The sequence below is a fragment of the Haliaeetus albicilla genome, chromosome 2 (assembly GCF_947461875.1).
Source record: "Haliaeetus albicilla chromosome 2, bHalAlb1.1, whole genome shotgun sequence".
Taxonomy (NCBI): domain Eukaryota; kingdom Metazoa; phylum Chordata; class Aves; order Accipitriformes; family Accipitridae; genus Haliaeetus; species Haliaeetus albicilla.
The window spans coordinates 39,158,045-39,181,133 of record NC_091484.1 but is presented as its reverse complement, the minus strand read 5'-3'; the positions used below and the strand labels follow the sequence as shown (position 1 = coordinate 39,181,133).

The 23,089-nt window shown below is 36.9% G+C and overlaps 1 protein-coding gene across 5 annotated transcripts in view; it reads right to left on the bottom strand.

Annotated features, from left to right (window-relative positions):
- The window catches only part of ZNF385D (zinc finger protein 385D), a 456,126-nt gene that overhangs the window by 75,517 nt on the left and 357,520 nt on the right, over positions 1-23,089 (bottom strand). For all 5 annotated transcript variants that reach the window (XM_069771833.1, XM_069771838.1, XM_069771853.1 and 2 more), the window contains one exon: positions 695-857. In XM_069771833.1, the coding sequence (XP_069627934.1) occupies positions 695-857 (163 nt within the window). The remainder of the gene's footprint in view (positions 1-694; positions 858-23,089) is intronic.

The window sequence follows — 23,089 nt, the reverse complement described above, 5'->3', positions numbered from 1 at the left end:
CCACGTATTTGAAATGCAAGCTTAATCAAATCCTGTTGACTTTACCAGATACTCACATAGAGTTTATTTGCAAAGGAGTACCTTTTACCAACACAATAATTTAAAGGATATTATTTCAGTCTGAAGGCTCATTTAAGCAGAATAATTGGCATCAATAGCACTTACCTGATTGTGTGGAATAGAGGTTATACAGCTATTTTCCAGCTCAAAACCATGCAATAGCCATTTTAAAAAAAATAATGCAATGTTTGAAATTTATGAAAATTAGGTTTTTACTAACAAAGCTTTTGTAAGAGGCTTCTAGACACAAGTAGCGCGATTTGCTACACTGTTGGTGGTTAAAAGAAATGTGCCGTATGTAATTATTTACAGAGAGGTACTGCAAATAGACTAGGATCTTTAGATCAGTCGATATGTAATAGTTTAGCCACTATAAAAATTAATCAAGTCATGAGTATTGCATTCTGTCCTAAAAGAATGACAAGCCTCTTTTCACTAAGAGAATTCGGTGACATGACTATCATACTCTCACCAGCCTATTGAACAGACTAAAAGAAACCAGTATCACACAGAAAGATGGATCGAGCATGAATCAATGTGGCAAGCACATAACCAAACAGACATGGAATTAAACAAGGAAAAAAAAAAACCAAACCAAAAAAACAAACAAAACCAACAAAGATTGTCGCTTAACCTGTTTTGTCAGAGCTGGTATTGATGGTATTGGTAGTGATGGAAGTGAAGGTAGTCTTTGCGCTGTCCTTGGTAGTAACAGATTTCTGCTTATTTTTCATGGCTTCCAGTGCTTTGAGCTTCTTGGCATGTTTAGTGCCTTTGTAGTGGGCCGCAGCCTGGCTCTACAAAGGAGAACAAAATGAACCATGCAATCAGGCTCATTTCTAAACTGGCATTCTCTGTATTAGTACAAATACAGACTACCTTTCAATAATGGGTACCATTCACATTATCCAAGTAGTGACCACACAGAAAATTACATTTAGAATGATGCTTGGAAAACAATGGAAAAAATACTCAAGCAACCCCAATTTGATAAATACAGTATATTACTGTATAACAGTATATTACTTTCAGACCAAATAAGATTGTTTTAGTCTACTATGCTACCATTAGTTTTTCTATCAAGACTTTTTTTGCTTTTGCGTTAAAAAAAAAAAATAATTCTCAGGCAACAGGGAGGAAGGCACTCTCCTCCCAGTAGCTTTGCACTTTTCCAGTTTCTATTTCAAACTAGAGATTTTGTCAAAGCTTCCTTCAAAGAACAGTTTAGTATTAACAGTGGTATCAGGAACTTCTCAGCAAAGACTGACAGTAAAAAATAAACCAAAAAAACCCCAAACCAAAACGAAAGCCCAAACAAAAGAAAGCAAAACATAAAACAACCTCTTCAAAGCCCATCACCAAAGATTTAACTGAATGTGAGGCAGACATGCAATTAGCTGACTTTCTTAAAAAAAAAAAAAAAAAAAAAAAAAGGATTACTTTTGTCTACCTGCTACAAAAGGTAGTGTTTGAAATTCAAAGTCAGGAGCATCCTTTCAAAGGAGATAGCTCACACAAATGTTGCCACAGTCCCAAATATATTTTGGCTACTTGATATCATTAAGCTAAAATAGATTTGTATATGCATTACTATTAAGACTTATGTAGTACACTGGAAGTATCTTTATTATTCTAAGAGTAAGTACCAACTTTTCTTCATTTAATTTATGTTGCAAATATATTTTAAGAATAATATTTGAAGTGCAAGATAAAACATTATACAAACCCCACTGGAATTAGTATGAATATTCAGAGTTTATTTCTTCTCTAATTATTTGAACTCCTAGAAAAGATAGTCTTCCAGTTAATAAGTTAACAACCTGAAAAACTCCTTATATTTTTATTGCTGAATTTCAGATTTTACTGAGAGCAGCTCCTTTCTTACTTGAAAGAGAAATTATTAAGGGTCTAGAAAAATAGCCAAAATTTAGCTACTACAGAATTGAACAAATAAAAAGCAACTATGCTGGGTCAGCCCAAGGACCCACAAAGGTCAGTATTTTGTTTCTGGCATGAAACAACAGCAGATACTTAGAACATAAAAGAAAGGTAAAGGCTTTCCATTGTGGAATCAGAAGAATTAAAAAAACACCTACGTAATTTAGTGGCTACAAACTCAAAAGATCAAAGGGATAAAAAGACACAGTCATTTGACTCACTAAGCCACTCATGCAGGTAGAAGAATCCTGCATTATCTGGCGTCTCTTAGTCATTAGATCTTTATTTAATGTTATTTAATATGCTGAATTTTGGGGAGATGAATTTTTATAAGCTACAAGTAAATGGAGAGAGGAAGTTCTAGTGAATATCACAATAAGAACATATATTAATTAATCTTGAGATACATGACTTTCAGCTTTCATGAAAAGTCGTGATTCCTTCCAGATGCCTGAGATGTGAGAAGCTCAAGGTGAGTAGGAAAGAAGTGAGAGACCTTGTCTAAACCAATAAACGCATATATATATGTATGTGTATACATGCATAGATATACACACATGCATATGCTTTTGTTGTATATTGAGATGCATCATTCAGTTTGGTTGAAAAGCCAGTTTCTCTGTACCTAAAATAATGTAAATATTGTATTAGGTACCCTTATTGAAAGAACACTGGACAGTGAAGTTATTAATTAGAAACACCTTGAACAGAAACAGCACAATCATGCACCTTTTACAATTCCCAACACATAACATTGAGACATACTGTAAGCCAAATACAAACAGTCAAGAGATGTTAATTATTGTTAAACTGAAAGACCAGTGTCAAGTTACGATGATGCATTAAAAATTACATTTTTACAGTACATCCTCATGTTGCTATCATGTCAAATATTTTTACAGTTTCTAGTAAAATTTAATTATCAGTCAGCACCAGATTCTGACTGCACTTGTTCTCCCTAACTAATAGTGTCATTCATCATATGTATCAGAACTGTAGTCAGAACATGGTCCTTAATACTGAATTATGAATGTTGATACTAGTTTGATACATAGCTCAACTTTCTTCACAGAATTGTTGGTGGAGCACCCCAGGTTTATGTCTCCTGCATTCATAGTTCTCTTCCATCCAAATTCTCACAGCTACAGTTCCACAAACCTCAACTCAAGCAGAGTGTTGGATGCATAAGGAATATACAATGAGGGCCTATGTAGAAATTGGTGACCTTTTCAGTGTTCTGAAATATATGAATGAAATTGCTCCAAAGTAGAAACACATTGCTCAAATTTACAAGTATGATGGCTGCTACACAGAGTTGTCCATTACTCACTTCCCACAGAGCGCTGCCAGTTTACCCAGCCTCTACTTAAAGAAGATCTTTATGCCTTTTTTATTTCCAAGTTTAAATCTCCATCCTCTGTGGGGACATGAAGCCATCAGAGCTTGTTTCAATATAACTGTAGCTGGCACATTAATGGTATTTCTATGTGAGAGCAGACAGATTGCTCCAAAGCATTTAACCAGCACCAAATTAGCTTATGTTGAACCTTTACAACTGAACTGGAACCCTTAAAAAAAAAAAGTCTGTCATTATCTTTCCTTGCAAAAATAAGATGTAGGAAATGGAAAAAGATATAAATATCTTTTCCAGCACAGAAACTTTAAACATGGTACCTCACTGAATCATTTCTTGCAGCCATAAGAGAACTAAAATAACCCTTACTGCTTAAATGGCATTTACTTGTAGCCTACAAAACTGGTTACACTTAAATGGTATTTACTTGTAGGTTAAGTGCAAAAATAAGATAGATCATAAAATGTAATTATTCCCAACTTTCATGCAGAATTAAGAAATATTGAGAGAGAGCAAAAGAGTTAAAGACAAGTTAGTTCTACTTTTTGGTGCCAACCATGATGCTTGAGTGAAGAGACTGTACCCCTTCAGAAAGGTGAGAAGGGGTCTCCTTCTGGAACACTTCAGAGTTCAACAGTTGCAAAAACCAAGAAGATAATATATACATGTTTATATATTACCTTACCAAGTTGTTCTAGAAGTTGTGCTCAGACAAATTACAAGCAGAGGTTAAGGTGAAACCCTGCATCTACAGAAGCCAATGGGAATCGAGGGAGGATTTCCCTTTCCACGTTTTGTAAAAGGGTACTGACATTTATAACTGCTCATCTTGATGGACTCCAGTCCCCTTTGAGAAACAACTGTTTGATCCAAAATCAGGTGTTCTCTCAAATGAAAGAGATTCAGGACAATCCTAAAGGAAAAATTCCCTATTACTACAAAAAACTTCATGATCATGGTCAATCAGCTATCCTAAAAACCCTCTAATATTAAATTCTGTTTCTTTTTAGGATTATAAAAGAACACATTAGAAGAATACATTAAAAAAGAGCTTACTTTCTTCTTTCATCATGGTTTCCAAGTTTGCTCCTCACATCATAGTTTCCATGTTTGATTACACAGAATTAACCCTAGCACTGTGATGACAGGCCACTGTCAGCTAACAAGTGACCCAGTCAGTGATGAAGCATGCGAAATATGTCAAATATTGCTGGTGCAACATTACATTGAATTTTAAGAAACTATATCCATTCATGGAAAAGATGTCTAACAAGAAAGTAAAAGGTAGATTATTACTTCGTATCTGAAGTTGAAAACTCTAGGATCCTTGACTAAATTTTGAGGACTCTGATCATGGAAATTACATGTAGACAAACTTTGGTCTATGGGAATTACTTCAAGGAAATGGCAAGATGTCTGAATAGCAAATCACTTTTCAAGCTTATTTGTAATGAAGTCCTGCCTATTTGAGCAGTACAAGTCAGTTTAAGCATCTCTTTTGCACAACAAATAATGTCCTCTGGTTTCATTTATCTGTCAAATAATTAGGAACCTTTCTAATCCTTACATATTGTAACCTTCCCAAATTGTTAGAATATAAAAAAATTATTTGTCTATATAAACATTTATTGTGTGTGTATATATGTTATAAACACACAGACATACACATACCATAAAAGAATAAAAAATTCTATATGCAGGTGTAAGCAGTTAGAAAGAACAGCCATAGTGTCAAAACTCAGCTGTATTTTCTTTGCTTAAGTGCAATATTGTACCACAATTACCATAAGGACATCATATTACCAAGCAAATTGCAATGTGTAAAATACGATGAGAAAGATGAATTATTTTAAACAATCCAGACAGTATTGTCTTACAATTACAGTCATCATATCTATATGGAAGTCTTCAAAATAAGTTTGTCTGCCTGACTAATGTACCTGTGTGAATCATATGTTTTCTCACTTATGTTCTTTAGGCATTGGTCCAACAAAAACATCGTGCTTAATTTTGTGCATTGAGACAAAAAAGGGTCTCCTCCTATTCTCAGAAAGTTTTCAACTTAGCAGCACTGCATCTTCTACCCTTTTCATATCCCTCCTGCTCCACATCATGTTACCAGTCTTAGATTGTTTTCCTGCCTCAGTCATTCCTTCTAGGCAACACTTTCATAATAAAAGCCAGCTCAAAGAAAAGAACTTTTTAAAAGAAGTGTAGTGACTATGTTCCACGGATTCTTCATCACAAAAAAACAATCCAACTATCCTGCATTATGTCTTTCTCATTTCACAATGCATTTTGAAAGATGTCCATTGTGGACAGTGCTCTGCTCCATGCTCTCATCTGGACAATTAGTAGCAAGGCTGCAGTTTGTCTGCACCATTAGAAAGCCCCAAACAAGGGCTGAGAGTGCTGAAAAGTCCTTTTTGCCCATCTGAGATTTCAGTAGATCATTCATGTCTTTGTTTTTACCAGCTACTGGATGATACCATCGCCTCTGCTGTTATTCCCAGTACAACAGTAGCCATTTTGGCTAATACATCTGCAACCCATGTCAGGATCCTCCAGAGTAAAAGCTCTAAAAACAAAAAATGAGTTTCTTGGTTCAAACTAATACTGTCAGTGAGCTGGACACACATGGAAAGCAATAATACACAACTGCATAAGCCAAGAGGGCTTCTGTGCCTGGTGAAGTGAGGGAAATTGTTTATGAGATGCCTATGCTACACATTGTCTTAATCTCTGAGTACAGAGTATTTTCCTAAAGCTGGGCTGTCAATAAGTCCTTCAAATATAATTTCACAGATGTTCTAAGCACAGAAGAAAGTGATAAAAATCAAAAGACCTTTTTATTTTTGGAACAAGCATCATATTTTTTTCTAATGACTCCAAAGCCTGGCCAGTCAGTGATGACAGCACTGCTCAGGGAAGGCTGCAGTATGCAGCTGAGACATCTGTATACTACCAGGTATGTGCTATTTACATAACCTGAGCTGATCTCTACAGAACTTCTCCAGTAAGTAAACTGGAGAAGTTTGTAGAGAGAAAGTCTAACAGCCTTGAGATGCCCAACAGTTAGTTCTGCCTAGGACAGGGCTTTTACTGTGAGCCACACCTGAAAAAACGAGAAGAGGATTGTACAGTCTTTTGCACTGAGATGTATTTACTCTATTTAGTAGGTAAGTTTTTATTTGAAGCTACTTTAAATTTTCAAAAATAATTTCTTACAAGGCCTACTGTTTTGTTTGCCCAGTGAGTATACGCAGGAAATTCAGGACTACTCACAAGTCCTATGCTTACTTTCTAGAAAACAGAGGAACTCCATGGACTTCAGCAGAGCTTCACAGACTCACAGTACAAAAGACAAACAAGCTAAGTACCTGTGCAAGCCTTTGCAGAATATGAGATTAAGTGAAGACATATGAAGTAATTTTTAAAGGTGATGTCAACACGATGACATGTTTCACATTGAACAAGAAGAGTATCCTGATTTCTGCCTGATACATACAAACTCAATCTGCAGTCAATTATAGTGCAGATAAATGTTTCCTGTTGTCATTTCTTCCTTCTGCTAAGCTTACCTTTATCTTCTGAATTGTGTCATTTCAATTTTTTGTGCACTTTATCATCAACACCACTCTGTAATACAGTGCCAGAGATCTAATTACATTATGCACTCAGATGTAACTGTGGTATAAAACACCAAGGACACGTGTAACATGACTTCTTTCAGATATGCTCTGAGAGAAGGCTTTTGACCCCTAAACTATGACTGATCAATTTGCCCCTTTCTCTAGAGCCAAATACACAATAACAGAGCAAGTACCAAAAAGGACCTTTCTGTAGAAAAGGAAGTATTTCTTCATTATTATGGCACAATAAAATAAACGTCCCAGCACATTAATTCCCAGTTATTTAATTTTTTCTTTCCATGGAAAGAAAAACTTTCTGTTCTCTCTTCTCCTTCATAAAGCATTTATTCAATAAACATGAATGTACTCTGAGACTCAAGGATCAGAGCGAATGGGTGCTTTCTGAGCTCACTAGCTCCTTTGCATTAACAAAGCTGCTCCATCCCACTCCCTGTGCCTGGGCTCCTTCCAGAGCCATTTATATAATGGTGAGAGACTTCACCTGGCAAGAGTCTGTATCACATTGTGAGAGATTGGCATTGACCCCATTCTTATGGTAAAACCATCCATCCTATAGTAAAATCAAATATTTTCATTATGGAAAGGAAAAGCTATTTTATCTTCATCAGATGCAGAAGGTCAAAATTTCTTACTTAATATCGCTTGTCCCATAACACAGTATCTTCATGACCATGCATTTGTTTGCACTGTAGGCTGCCACTGAGTGTGGTGTTACCTGAAATTATCTAAGCAAGATACAAAAAACTGCCTAGATATAACACACTTCACACTGCGTTCCAAGTAGACATACACAGCGTCAAAATATATATACTGAAGGGAAGATAGCTCAAGTAATCAATCTCTTCCCATCCCTGGCATTTTTCTTTTAAGGACACCAGTACTTCATGGAGCACAACAAAAGTTGCATGTTTAAATTCAATAAACAGACTATATTTACTTTACCATCTATTTTATCCTTTTTATTGTTAAGGTAGATCAGTTTTAAACTCCTTTTGACAAGGTTATCAAGTTCTGGTCTCTGGAAGTTTTTCCATACCGACTGCCATAGTAATAATGGTTGGGTTTGGGGGAGCTCCTTTGATGGGGAGGAGAAATATGCTCTTTTGAAAACTGGTATAATCAAGGAAATTAACTTTAACATTTAATCTTATCTTTACTGTATTAATTGGCAGCATCATTTATTTTCCCCATGGTAAATCTTATTGTAGTTAGGGTTTCAAGAGAATGTTAAACTCGTTTGGGTTTTTTCATTCAGATTAACCAAGTGATTAATCTCAGATTAATTTTAGAATGAGACAGAAGAAGGTTAATCTATACACACTGCTATGTGCTGTGCATGTGATAAAATAAACTATATATTAACTCAGCTTAGTAGATATAACATATATGCTTCCAGTTTTGAATTTGGAACTGACATATTTGGAACTGAGAACTTGAGCAAATGATATATGCCATTATCATTTTGTAGAAATGTATCCCAGCTTCCCTCCACTAGCAGTAGACACACCCACACATCTTTTATTCATTGTGTTAATTAACACCTTTTGAATAATATGTCAAGAATGGCAATCCTAAGAGTGGAAGCTGACGTACAATCTATCCATGAAACGACAAAGAAAATAAGCTCAATATGGTTGTGATTTACTTAATAATGAGTTTAATAAGTAAATGTAATTCAATGTTCAGGTTATACACAAATAATGTTTACTTAAAAACAACGGATGCTGTTGAATTTAAAATAACTGCTTTAAAGACAGTAATTTCCTGAATAGTGTTGGAGAGTTCAGTCTTTTCTGGTGTCATCTGAAAAGGAATGACAGTGGTGGATATGTAGCCAACACCTTTTTGAATCTCAGTATGTCGCAGTTCACAACAACTAATGGGAGTCAAGGGTGTACACATACACTTACCTGCCCAGGGCCTCACTTCATTTAGAAATTTTACAGTGACTGATCATAAAGCACTTAATTCCCTCTGCATCCAGCTTGTGAACTGATAGCTAAAGAAAGTTGAGTGGGTGGGTTTAGCGTAGCTCATCTGAGTGTTTTCACCTAGTTTCTGTTGCCAAGGAAACCATTTCTGTCTGTTTACATTCATAATAGCAATCTCATTGAATTCTTAGCTTCAGATTTTTTTTGACTGAATCAAAGCATCAGGGAAGAATAGCAATAAGTGAGACAAAAAAATACTACAAGAAATTTTACAGAAAACAGGAAGAGTGCATATTTAAATTCCTATTAATTCAGTACTATTTGAATATTATTTTTGAAATTACAAACAAGTTAATACAACTTGTATGTACAAAACCACAAGAGAGTCCATGGAGATATTTTCACCCTGCTCTTAATCACAGACTTAATACTTTTATTGGAATTACTGTTTTTAATACTATATTTATTAGAAATTTTCAAAATTTCAAGTTTGTCTTCAGAAAAATGTTGATTCAGCTTTCTGATTCTTTTACTCAAATGTACAGTTACACAAATTTCAAATACCTAATTTTGGATTTTTAATTTATATTTCAATAGTTATTTTAATAGAAATTTTTCCTGTGTCCTTTAGATCAGGTCCTAGCCATAGGTAGAAATTCAAAACCCACAAATAGGAAACACAAATGCTCACATTTCCTGATTCCAGCTGTGTTTTGTGTGGACTTGGCTGTAGTTGGGTGCTTCTGAGGTTAAATCTCCAGCCTTCCTGTAGAAGGCTGTAAGTATATGTAAAATATTACATGAACTTTTGCACTATGAAAAGTTTTCACAGCTGCACAAAGATTGATAATTTAAGGCTAGGACAAAGATGGAAGAGTTTACAGATTCATTCATTCTCCTCATATTCCAAGAGGAATCCAAGTCTTCCAGGTGCAGAAACATCCATGGAGAGGCAACATGTTTTCTTGGAATAAAAGAACCCTCAGCCCACTAGTTCCTGGTTCATTTAGACAAATTTTGTATCTCTAAACAAGTCCTGTGCCAGTGGTTTGCTTTAAAAGTCCTACTGTAGGTTTACCCACAGGACTTCTCTTTTTGGGAGGAAATATATGTTACATGAAAAAGACAGAGGGAGAAACAAAATAAAATGAATAAACACTATTTCCTACTTTAAAAAAATAATTATGTTTTATATAAGGAACTAATATTAAGAGAAAACAAATACCTAAGTGGTGATAAAAACTAGTGGCATACCACGGAAGCAAATTAGCATTAAGAACTAGTTTTATCTAAATGATTGGCCAAGAAGAAAATATTCTGAGAAAAACAATGAAAAAATCCAGAAGGACCAACAGTTTGTGAGGCATAGGAAAACTTGAAGATCAGTCTACAATACAGTTATACTTATTCATTTACATAATTTTGTTCCCTTTGCCTTGCTTTCAGTCATTCTTGGGTGACTCTGTGAACACAATCAGAGCCAAGATGCTGGGTATACCTACAAGGTTTGCCAGCACACAAGTTCTATCCACCACTGCAGGGTCGGAGCGTTAGTACTCCGAGTAACCTCTTTTAGATATTCATAGTGTATAGAGTACACAGACCTACTTGCAATGCAAGTTAGTTATAAAATCAATTGTTTGTTCTTAAAGTAATACATATGTGTGGCTAGATTAAGTCGTTCCAAAAGTTGTACAAACTGAAAAATGGGGTTTATTTACTAACACAAGTAGGTGGTTGTACTATCATCAATACAGAACAGGCAACAATATCTTCCAGTACAAAGCTGACAGGTCAGCATCTTTCACTCCTTTAAGCTATCTATTAGGTTCTATGTAAAAAGCCATGGTTAAGGATACAAAGCAGTACACAAAACCTAATGAGAATGTTCTGACATTACTTACTGTTTACACTGCAGTTATATTTTGTCTCCTTCCTACAAACCTTCATTGCCTCCACTTCACATTACACTGAAACCTGAAAATCTGGGGTTTTTTTTTCCATTGACCAAAACCAAATACTTACTGAAGCTACAAGAAACCAGTTGCAATTCTGCAGACCTTACTGGGTAAGAGTAGCCCCTCTGAAATCAACACATTTTATATGCTGAAGTGTTATAGGACAGGTGCCTAAGAGATGGTCTATATTTCATGTTCAGTCACATTGGCTTTTACATTTCTCATCTCCTTTAGTCAAGCACAAGTTAGCAGGTTCAAACCTGGAACAGCTATATGAAATTGTATGGTGTGTAATATGAAAAAGGTCAAACTAGACAGGTGTAAGAGCCCTTTCTGATTTTAAAACCTAAGATACCATTTCATGTTTTAGATTTGTTTGGGCAGAGATTATTGAAAGAGAGAAATTTCCAAATGGTGCTGAAATTTAATGCTGAGACTCCAAAATCTTTGGAGCAGGAAAATCCCTTCATACCTATTCACAATATTTATTAACATATTTATACTTATTTATTGCTCTTTATTGTTTTTATGCTGTTCTTCCTTTTGTTATTGCTCAGTGCTGATTCCCATCAATCTACAGTAACAATAACTGAAACGAAAAGAAAAAAACCCCAAACTTCTCACACATCAGAATTAAGAATTACAGAGATCAATAGAATAATAGGATCATAGAATCATTTAGGTTGGAAAAGACCTTCGAGATCATCAAGTCCAACCATCATCCATGCCCACTAAACCATGTCTTGAAGTACACCGTTTACTCGCTTTTTGAATATCTCCAGGGATGGTGACTCAACCACTTCCCTGGGCAGCCTATTCCAATGTCTGACAACCCTCTCAGTAAAAAAAAATTTCCTAATATCCAACCTAAATCTCCCTTGCCTCAACTTGAGGCCATTTCTTCTCATCCTATCTCCAGCCACCTGGCAGAAGAGACCAGCACCCACCTCACTACAACCCCCCTTCAGGTAGTTGAGGAGAGCGATAAGGTCTCCCCTCAGCCTCCTTTTCTCTAGACTAAACAGCCCCAGCTCCCTCAGCCGCTCCTCATAAGACTTGTGCTCCAGGCCCCTCACCACCTTGGTTGCCCTTCTCTGGACACGCTCCAGCAACTCAATGTCTTTCCTGTAGTGAGGGGCCCAAAACTGAACACAGTACTCAAGGTGCAGCCTCACCAGTGCTGAGTACAGGGGAACAACCACTTCCCTGCTCCTGCTGGCCACACTGTTTCTGATACAGGCCAGGATGCCGTTGGCCTTCTTGGCCACCTGGGCACACTGCTGGCTCGTATTCAGCCGGCTGTCAACCAGCACCCCCAGGTCCTTTTCCACAGGGCAGCTTTCCAGCCACTCTTCCTCAAGCCTGTAGGGTTGTTGTGACCCAAGTGCAGGACCTGGCACTTGGCCTTGTTGAACCTCATACAATTGGCCTCGGCCCATCGATCCAGCCTGTCCAGATCTCTTTGTAGAGCCTCCCTACCCTCAAGCAGATCGACCCTGCCTCCCAACTTGGTGTCATCTGCAAACTTGCTGAGGGTGCGCTCAATCCCCTCATCCAGATCATTGATAAAGATACTAAACAGAACAGGGCCCAACACCAAGCCCTGGGGAACACCACTTGTGACCCGCCGCCAGCTGGATTTCACCCCATTCACCACAACCCTCTGGGCTTGTCCATCCAGCCAGTTTTTCACCCAGCGAAGAGTACACTTATCCAAGCCATGAGACGCCAGCTTCTCAAGGAGTATGCCATGAGAGACAGTGTCAAAGGCCTTGCTGAAGTCAAGGAAGATAACATCCACAGTTATCATTATCATTATCACAGTTACCATTATCAGTTATCACAGATATGATATATTGTCATGGTTTAACCCCAGCCAGCAACTAATCACCATGCAGCAGCTCACTCACTCCCCCCATCCAGTGGGATGGGAGAGAGAATCGGGGGGGGGACGACAACAACAACTAAAACTCATGGGTTGAGATAAAGACAGTTTAATAGGAGAGGAAGGAATATCATAATAATAATAATAATAATAAAAACAATCGGAATACACAAAACAATGATACACAATGCAATTGTTCACCACTCGCCAACCGATGCCAAGTTAGTTCCTGAGCAGAGATCTGCCCCCCCCAGGCCAACTCCCCCCAGTTTATATACTAGACATGACGTCCCATGGTATGGAATACCCTGTTGGCCAGTTTGGGTCAGGTGCCCTGGCTGTGTCCTGTGCCAACTTCTTGTGCCCCTCCAGCTTTCTTGCTGGCTCGGCATGAGAAGCTGAAAAATCCTTGACTTAGTCTAAACACTACTTAGCAACAACTGAAAAAATCAGTGTGTTATCAACATTCTTCTCATCCTGAATCCAAGACATAACACTATATCAGGTACTAGACAGAAAATTAACTCTACCCCAGCTGAAACCAGGACATACATGTACAATTAAGTCAGATTAGTACAATTAAGTCAGTAACATTTAACAGTTTTCCATCCATGTCCACCAAACTTTGGAATGCTCCTGAAGTGGTTAAGAAGCACTGTAGTTCAATAAGAGAAGGTTAATTTAATCTTGCAGGCATGACCTTAACACCTGAAGAAATGCTGACTTAATTGACACCATGCTTGTGAGAAATTAAGACTTTTTGTTTCCTTTTTATAAAATTTTAGCCATGGACACTTGATGACATCACTAACCAAGAAGAGATTATATTATCAGAACTAATGAGGTATTAAAATACCTCAATAAATAATGAAGAATATTCAAGATTTCTCTTCCTTCTATCTTTTAAAAATAATTCATTTAACAGTTGCCATTTCCACAAGCAGATGTATAAAAGTATACTGTTCTTAAACAACAGACTGAAGCCCCTTTCAAAGTTTTGTATTGAGATGGAAGTTCAGAACAAAGCATTCCTCTCTAGACTTCTGAAGAAAAAGAAAATGTTAGGGGAGAAACATGGCAAGTTTGCACATAGCATTCGTGGTAAAGAAGATCTCCTGAAAAAGTCTGCACATGGGATATACAAATACGGCACAATGAGACCAAGCAGGGCTAAGGAAAAGCGAACAGGTCTACTCCAGTCCCTACAAAATACTTCTGGAAATCTGGTTTCTGTAAGAAGTTGTAGAGATTTCTGAATCCTCTTTGAATAAAATGAACATAACAATCTTTAATTTCACCTCCAATGATGAACTGAAATTGTGAAAAGCTCTCAATTTACACCTACAACCTCTCACTGCTGTGATAACTGTTACTATGCCTCAGTATGCTTTGCAGCACCCCAAACTTACATGATGGAGGACATCCTACTGAAAACTTCTAGCTAAATAAAGACAGAACTCTCACTAAGGAAATCTAGTAGGTTTCTAAGTTGGTGTTGTACATTTGGGGTGTATGGACAGTTTGACACTGATTTGGACATAATGAGCTTTTGGGATGCTTTCTGGAATTCAACCATCACTAAGTACAGGTGAAGCAGCAATATGGGACAGCTATGCTTTTTATGTTCATACCTTTATGACTTTTAAAACTGAATCCTAAAAAAATTTTCTTTAATATATTATGCTTAACACTACTATTAAATTGCATAAACCAGTAAGTGCTTTTTCCCTTGGGTATGTTTTAACAATTTACTTTTTGCAGACAAGGGCACAAATATGATTAGCTTTTGCAAATTGCTCCTTATTCTGTTACTGGTAAGTAATTTTTATATTATTGCACTGTAAACTGATGCTATTTTCCACTACATATTCAGCAGTAATGAGCTAATTCAATGTGTTAAAAACAACAAAAGATCTTCAAGAATGAGCTATTTGCTTCAATAGTCCAAGCTCCATTGAAATCTATGTTGAAAACACCAATGATAGGAAGTTAGCAAATTATTCTAGAAGCCCCACTGCAATAGAAGAACTTTCTTTCATTCACTTTTCAAATCCTGAATGTGTTCTGCTACCTTCCTAACACACATATTATTGATCAACTTCTTGCATATTGATTTGGAAGTTATTTTTTGAGTGTAGCTAATATGCTTCATTACTTTTCTCATAAAGAAATGACATTTTGGCAGGAGCTTTACAACTATTTCGATATTCACTCCTATGAATTCAATATACACCAAAATCTAGAAACAAAGAACCATGCTCTTTTCATTCCCCTTTTGTAATTGCAAGGACCTCCTTGCTGAGAGGAAAAAAAAAGATAGCAAGCATGTTAAGTTTAGACTGGGTGAAATCCTGGTGCCACTTAAGTCAACAGAAATGTTGACATTTATTTCACCCTGGACTGGTGATTGAAAGCAAGTGCAATGCTCCACCTCGACCCAGTGGAAACAATTTAAAGATGGATGGACAGTCTTCGACTGAGGCAACAAAACAAAATGTACAGCATCACAGAAACACATCAGTTGAGCAAAAAACCCCATGGTTTCACCACAAAAGTGTTAGATGCAACTTGGAATATGCTACTTGTCTATCCTTGCTATAGCATTTGTTTGGGTAACCCTACATCATCTTGGCTGGTGCTATGTACTCATACTCAGCTGCTGCTGGTATGTCATACATACATACACTCTACAAAATACTGACAAAATGAAAATTGAGAACACCCAGAACAACTTCATGCAAATGGAAATGACTTGGTTTGGTTTTGTGCTCTTTCTTTACTAGTTTCTACTGAACACTGCTAGAAACAACCATACCATTTGAGTGATCTGCACAGGAATATTTTCCTGGTTTTTTTTATACTACAGCAAACCTGTTTGCGAAAGGTATGTGTGTGTGTGTGTATAGATATCTGGCTACACACCACAGGCAACCTGCCATCTCACCAGAGATATTATATTAGACAGAAAGATTTCCAGTGTTGAGTACATTTGATATAAATATCCAGCAGACATCCAGCTATAAAGCTAACAAAGACTCTCACATTTTTGTCAGAGAGACATAATCCATTGTCCTGCTTTTTTTACTGGGTTGCAAATAATCTGTGCAGCAGTTTATGGACAGATGTAAAGCCACAGCATATATCAAAAACACTACATAATGATATCTAGGGAATAAAATGTCAGAAGGTGGCAGATAACCCTTAGAACTCTCAGTCTCAACTGAATCTGTGTGACTATCTTTCCATTTTAGAGTAATTTCCTATTTGTGATCCTGGAGCCAAATTGCATCCAAGTCCGTCCCATAATAAAAATACAACCAAAATTTAATAATAAATAGAATAACTCAATTTATCTCCCAAATGCAATGCTTTACACTAGAAACCATTTCAATAATGACAGTTATTCCAACATGAATGAACCTTAGACAGACCAAAAACCCAAGGACCCTACCTTAAAAGAACATTAAGGGTGCAAGTTCAAACAATGGATAAGGAAGGGTAATAGCAGACAGCAAAAATTGTAATTGTGAAAGCAAGTACTTGCAGTTGTAGGTTGCTATGATCTATCAACATTATGATATATATTGCCGGTAAGTCACGTAAGTCTTCCTGAGAAGAACCATTAACTCTCCCAGGGCATTTTCTTAGCTTGCAGAGTTTATGGTGGCCTTACTGGCTGGAACCATGTCGCTCCTGTGCCCATACATGCCATTCTCCTCAGAGCCTCATGAGGTCCTCCACTCCCAGCTCTGGCTGAAGTACCCCTGTGTGCCACCTTCTCTGCCAGCCAAATCATAAACCAGATAAATGATCACCACTTAATGATGCACACATTTACCAAGTAATAAGAATTTTGAACTGTACAGCACTGTGACTTCCTCAAAGAAAGGGTAGAGAGTAGGAGCTCAGGTACTATCCAGAGCCCTACTGATGATGGTGAACTTCGAGAAGTCACACTCTCCAAACGAGATCACAAGGGCCGTCAGGACAGATGCACAAACGTCACGTGTGGTGTGTGACATCTCAACAGCTTGCAGGACTGTTGCAAAGCCATTTACAGAGGAATAGCACAACAGCTAGGCCAAGCTCAGGACAACTGGCTTTAGCACCCAGAGTCCTACCAAGTCCGGACATGATGTAACTTCTAATACTTTCTCTTTATAGAGGGCTGAGGCTTTAATCTTTAATTCAGCACTTCTTCAGTTTCACCTTACTGATACAGTTTCAGCATCAATGTTTTTGCCCTTCAGTCTCCTAAAAAATACATTTTAATGCATTCCAAATACAAACCAGGTATTTACTTCCAGCTGAGAGTTTTAAGACGTATTAGCACCTTCAGGCTTACACACCGTAAATCTAACAGGTTGTCTCAGGCAGACAACTGGCCAGGAATATAATTGGGAGCTTTCAGGCCAAGCCAAAGGGTTTACTAGTCCAAATATGGTAGGAGGACAAGCGGTTGCCTACTAATGATGTATTAAATCTATAGCTGTACTGTTTATTCAGTCGAGTGCAAACATGCCTTTCAGTCAGTCAAATCTAAGTCTAGGACTTCTGCACGTTCAGGAATACAGGTCTAAAACCCCCTGATATTTTATAGGACAGAGGCGCTACCTTCTTTACCTGATCAGACAGACCACATCATAGCCCTGGTGGTGTTTTGGCTGCACAGCTGATTACCACAGGACCCAGCAACAGAATTTATTGTCTACATGAACCTTTGCTCCACATGGCTGTACAGTCCCCTCTCCTTCTAACTGTTTAAACCAGTCACATCTCCAAAAAGAGGTGGAGTCCACTACTGTTCATTAAACAAACAGAAATTAAGGATGACCTTATCACAGAAAATTGGCAGCTTTAATATGCAGGCCTCAATATGTGGTTATTTACAGTGCAAGGATTTCAAGAAGTGACTTGAGAGTTGATGTTAAGTATAAGATCATCATCCTGTTGATTTATCTTTTGTGGTGCTGATAAAAAAGAACTATGAGACTCACGCTTCTCCCCAGCCAAAAGACCTCAAGGGCCAACCCATCACTTATCAGTTTGAAAATGCACTGTTGCACACACCAGAACAGCCTGCAGTGAAATACTAAAGGCCCTCGTCTTGTCCTAAATGCAATTCATGTTTCCGTAAACAGCATACTGAAACGCAATGAGCCTCTATTAGCCCCCCAAACAAGCAAAATCCTGGCTTCTTAGCTGCAGTTCAAACCCATCTGTTCGTTATGAATATAAGTACTCAATTAAAAATGCAGATTTAGTATTGGTGGGACCTCTTGTTATAGAAAAAAGGACTCATGCCTGCAAAACAGACAGATTCTTGTGATTGCAACAACAGTTTCAAGACTTGAATTAAAATTCATAGTCCAATTACTGTAAGTGGCTATATCTCCTCACTATGAATCAATCTCTTAGTACTCTGTTACCTGTTTCATGTGAGGAGCAGCCATAATAAATAACTAGAGCTGATTTCATGAGGATACTGGTGGGGGTGGAGGGCAGCACATTGAGGGGAAAAGTACAAAAATTTTTTTGGCCTTCATTTCCCATTCAGGGAATACAGAAATTAGCATCTTTGGGATATAAGTAGATCTTCCGAGAGTGGCAACATGTAATCTCTGTTAATTTTAAAAATCCAGATTTAAAGCAGTTACCCATTTAAACTATTCTAGAAGTGTGTCTGTCATTATTCCTTACCGCAAATACCAGAAAAGAGCTTACTAATAGACTTTAGCCATCTTAACTTTTATATAGACTTAAGGGGGGGGGGGGGGGGGGCGGGGAATATTCATTAAGGCTGACTTTAGAGAAGATCTAAATCCTAAGTAACCCCAGTTGGAGAATGTCTGGATGACAAACCTCTTCCCAGTTGAAAACAAGTCTTGCACTGGCCAGACTAATGTATGTCAGGATTCTGTCTTCAAGCCTTTCTACTCTCTGGACTTGGACAAACTCTTTTTGGGATGACTTCTCCTTTGCTTTCAACCAATATCTTTATGATCATTCGGCATGAACAGCTCCTGGATGACTCTAATTTTTCTCCTAATGTTTACTCTGCCACCTGAAATTTTCCATTTCTCAAATCACCTCTTTTCTGTCACTATATCCCAAATGTTAATCACTAATTATGACAGACTCCTTTCTTTCCACTTATTGATATCCTAGTCTGCATCATCACACCTGTTACTCAGTACTGTTTATTTGTCTGCTCTCTTACATAGCTCCTTCTCCCTCTTGCATGCCTTAGAACAACACACCTACTCCAATGATTTATTCCATAAACTACAAATTCTGAAAATACATTTATTCTTATTTACCCTCAAACATGTTTTACAGGCTTGACTTCAACTCTTCTAACATGTTATCTAGTAAGTTGAATCGTATTCCTACTGGTTGTCAAACCCTGTCTCTTTCAAGACAACTTAAAAATGGGTTTCAGAAAGTATTTTTCCATTAATCCATTTGCCAATCCCCTGCTGCTCTCCCTACCTTATATTCTTGTTTCATTTCTGACTTATTAGAAAATAAGCTCTCTAGGGAAAAGATCTCATCTTAGACATCTGTAAAGTACTGTATACTGCACAGATATTTAGCTGTAGGCTCCTTGTATAAATATGCCATGGTTATACTCCAGGTTCTAAATAAATTACCAATTAAATAGTACCTCTACTATTTTTAAGATCATTACTGCAGAACAATTCAGACCATACCAATAACATGTTTCCTGAGAAATAATTTCCAGTATATCTTGTGATTAATGGTTGTTTATCTATATCAATGAACACTCAGCAAGAAAAAGGACAAAAATGCTGAGCTCATTTTCTCTTGGGACCTTGCCTCTGGTTCTGACTGAAGTAGTGTGAACTGATGTCTGCAACCAAACAGCCATCACAGCCACAACTGACTATTCATCTTCAAAATGGTTACAAGTGATACAAAAATCAGTTAATAAGAGTCATCAGAGACAAAGCCTCCTTTTTCTTGTGCTAATTTCTTGAAAAAATCAGTTTACCCTTGATTAATTTAACTCATTTTCCATGGGATTTGGAGAGGGAATAAACCAATTCAGAATTTGCTTTTGTAGTTTAGGCAAGATTCTTTTCAACAAGGAATTTTGCTTTTGATCATTTCAAAGGCTGTGCAGCACCTGTAAAATTCACACAAAATTCATCTTCCCACCATCAGAAACTACACTTCTGTTCCACCTCTAAGCACCAGACAGGGTCACACACGCCAGTGAAAACTCTGCATTGGTTTTCACTCATGATGTGAGTCTGAGAAATCATCTTTCTCATCTGATTAGCCTAGACAATGTTATAACAAACTTCTCTCAAGTGTGAGTTGAACATCTTCCGGTCCATAGGAATTCCTCTTCCTTTACAATTCCTTCTATTAGTGCAGAACATGCATAATAAAAAATTAGATCCTTCTTGGAAGGATGACAGAACTTGTGACTTGGGTTAAAACGTCTTAACTACTGAATCCCTGCTTGGGCAAATGCAATCAACCCTACAAAAGAGAAATGACTAAGTGGTGACCATTAATACAACCCAATCTATTTCAGTCAAGAGTCTGTACCAGAACCCTTTTTTTCTCGCTGCAGTCCCCACTCCTTTTGATCCCTGCTACTGAATGTCATTGCATCTCCTCCTTTCTTCTCCTGAATATCTGTTCTCTCCTTACTTCTTGCCAATTGTTTTGGTGGCAGCACTACCTCCAACAACACTAATTTAGCAGAGGACAAGCTAATAAGCCTACAAAGATTGCAGGCTTTTCTCTGCATCTCATGCCCCGTTGGCTTGCCTTGCTAGTAAGGCCTGTCTCACCAATTGAGGCATGGGGCTCAGACTCTAGAAGAATAGCCACAATGGCACTGCACCATTTTTAGTGCATTTTATTAAAAAATTTTCCATCCTGTAACTACATGATGTACATTTTCTTAGATCTTCCATGAAGGAATTTTCATTCTTACAGCCTTTTCAAGCACTAAAGAGATACAAATTAGTCATGTAAAATAATTTTAGAAAAAAAAAATTGTTAGCCACTGGGAATTATATACAATAGAATACTGTTAAATGCAGTAAAAATCTTCATTCCTCCAGTGTCCAAGGTCTTAATTATTTCCAAATACTCCATGTTTTCTGACATCTTCAGCCATTGTTACTCACTTATTGCTGCTTCTCAGAATGTATTTACCTTAGAAATTGACTTTAACGTAACTGTTTATCACTACATAAGATTCTGGTATGAAAATCATGTTAGAGAATAAATTGACAAGCAATGACGGGTACCTTGTGGTAGGCTATTTGACTAGAATTGTATTAGTGAAGAACCATCAAATATCTCTATTGAATAACAAAAGGAAATTTTCTGTTATGTCATTACAATAAGAAGTGGTAAGAGTCTTTGGAAAGGTAATACAGAGTGATGTACCCTGTAAAATAAAAATTATGCAATATACCCACATTAATTACTAAAACATAAAAATAAACAGTTTTTCACTTTGGAAGAACAACTTCTATACAAGTGATGAAATTCTGTATTTGGCAAACAAGTATTCAAGCAGACAGAACATAAGGCGTGAGCCTGTTTGAGCAATTATTTGATTTGCAATTTAGTGCTTTTATCATCAATTTAAGAAGAAACAAAACAAAGCATATGAGCGAATATCCCATGGTTTTTAAATTACTGTATCTATCATTGGCCTATTAAATTACAACGTTTGGACATGTTTTGTATTGCTGTGTAGACTGAGGTGAGAGATAATAATGCTGAAATGTCTGAATCTAATGAAAACATAACACCTTCTATTTGGTGGCATGGCTCACTGCAAAAAAGCAATATATCACTGTCCTGAAAATGGCCAGCAGGAATAGGAAAATGCGCTACTGCTAATTAAACCTTTTATGTAAAAACATGATTGCTAATCAAATCTTTATTACCCCATACTCTCACATTCTACTTTCTTCTTCATTTACACTTCATCCTGTAGCCCTTGAAGTATCAGGTTTACAGTCTTCTTATATGCTGTGGGCTTTTGATATTCTGAAAGGATAGAATTGTCACAATGATAATTTAAAAAGATACCTAAAATAAAAAAGTGATTGTGGGAGGAAAAAGAATGGCACAATTAAACTACATCTGCTTATTCTGATAGCTAATTAAAAGTCATACTTAAGTTAATATAAGGTATTTACTCAAGCTGAAGTTTCATCATTTTTGTGACAACTGAAAAACACCTTTATTACAAGGAAGGAAAAATGCTTGGCTTTATTTTCAGAAGTGTGTTAACTCAGTAATGATCACAATATAAGCCATATTTCCTTTAAAAAAAGGAAAGATGTCTTTAATTTTTAATTATTTCATTGCTATGAAGTTTGCTACACAGCCACTTCATATAAATTGAATACTAAAGATAAATATTACCCTACCCAAGTATATGATTAAAAGCCAACAAAATAGCTTTTGCAAAAATTCTAGGCTAGCATATACTAGGTTTCTCCTAGTGAAGTACCACATAACCATTTAATTTTTAATTTATATAGTGATAATTATTGCAATATTTGTACAATGAAGTGAAAAAGTTACAACATAAGGTGTTATTTGAAATAGAAAAGCATTCTTCTAATCATGTAGGGAAAGATCAACTGAACTTATTATTTTTGTCAAAGAAATAATAAAATCAAAGCAAGCACTGACAATTGCAACAAGACTCTAAATGTAAATTAAAATACTTCAGACAAAAGGCTTCAAGGCAAGTGATTCTCCCATCGAGGGATGATTTTCACTTGTCTCCAGGTGTAACATTATGTGCACTGATGGGCTGATCAACAGAACAGAACTTTTCCCCAGCTGTAATCAGGAGTGATTGATGGTTGGGACAAAAAAGTTGATTATCATGACAAGTCCACTGATGCAGAGAAAATAGGCTATGCTGGGGAAAGGATAAAACCTGTTCAGAGACTACCTTCTAAAATCTCCTTTCTAAAGAATAGAAAGAAACATTTATGCCCATCCAAAAAGAGCCAACATAAATGAATTCAGTACATTTACTATGCATCTCTATCTGCAGTTATTTCACCACGATAAAATGAGACCTATGTAAACCCCAAACAGAATAAACCCTTGTATTTTTAAAATCACAGTTTGAGATCAACTCATCAAACAATTATATATATGAAAGTACCTGTGTGGCCTACCAGTAGAACATTGCCTCAGTTTGAATACATGTTTTGAATTCATAATCAAGCTTTTAAAGGCCGTGGGGGAGTTAGACCTAAGTGCCATATTGGATTCTTTCCTGAAAA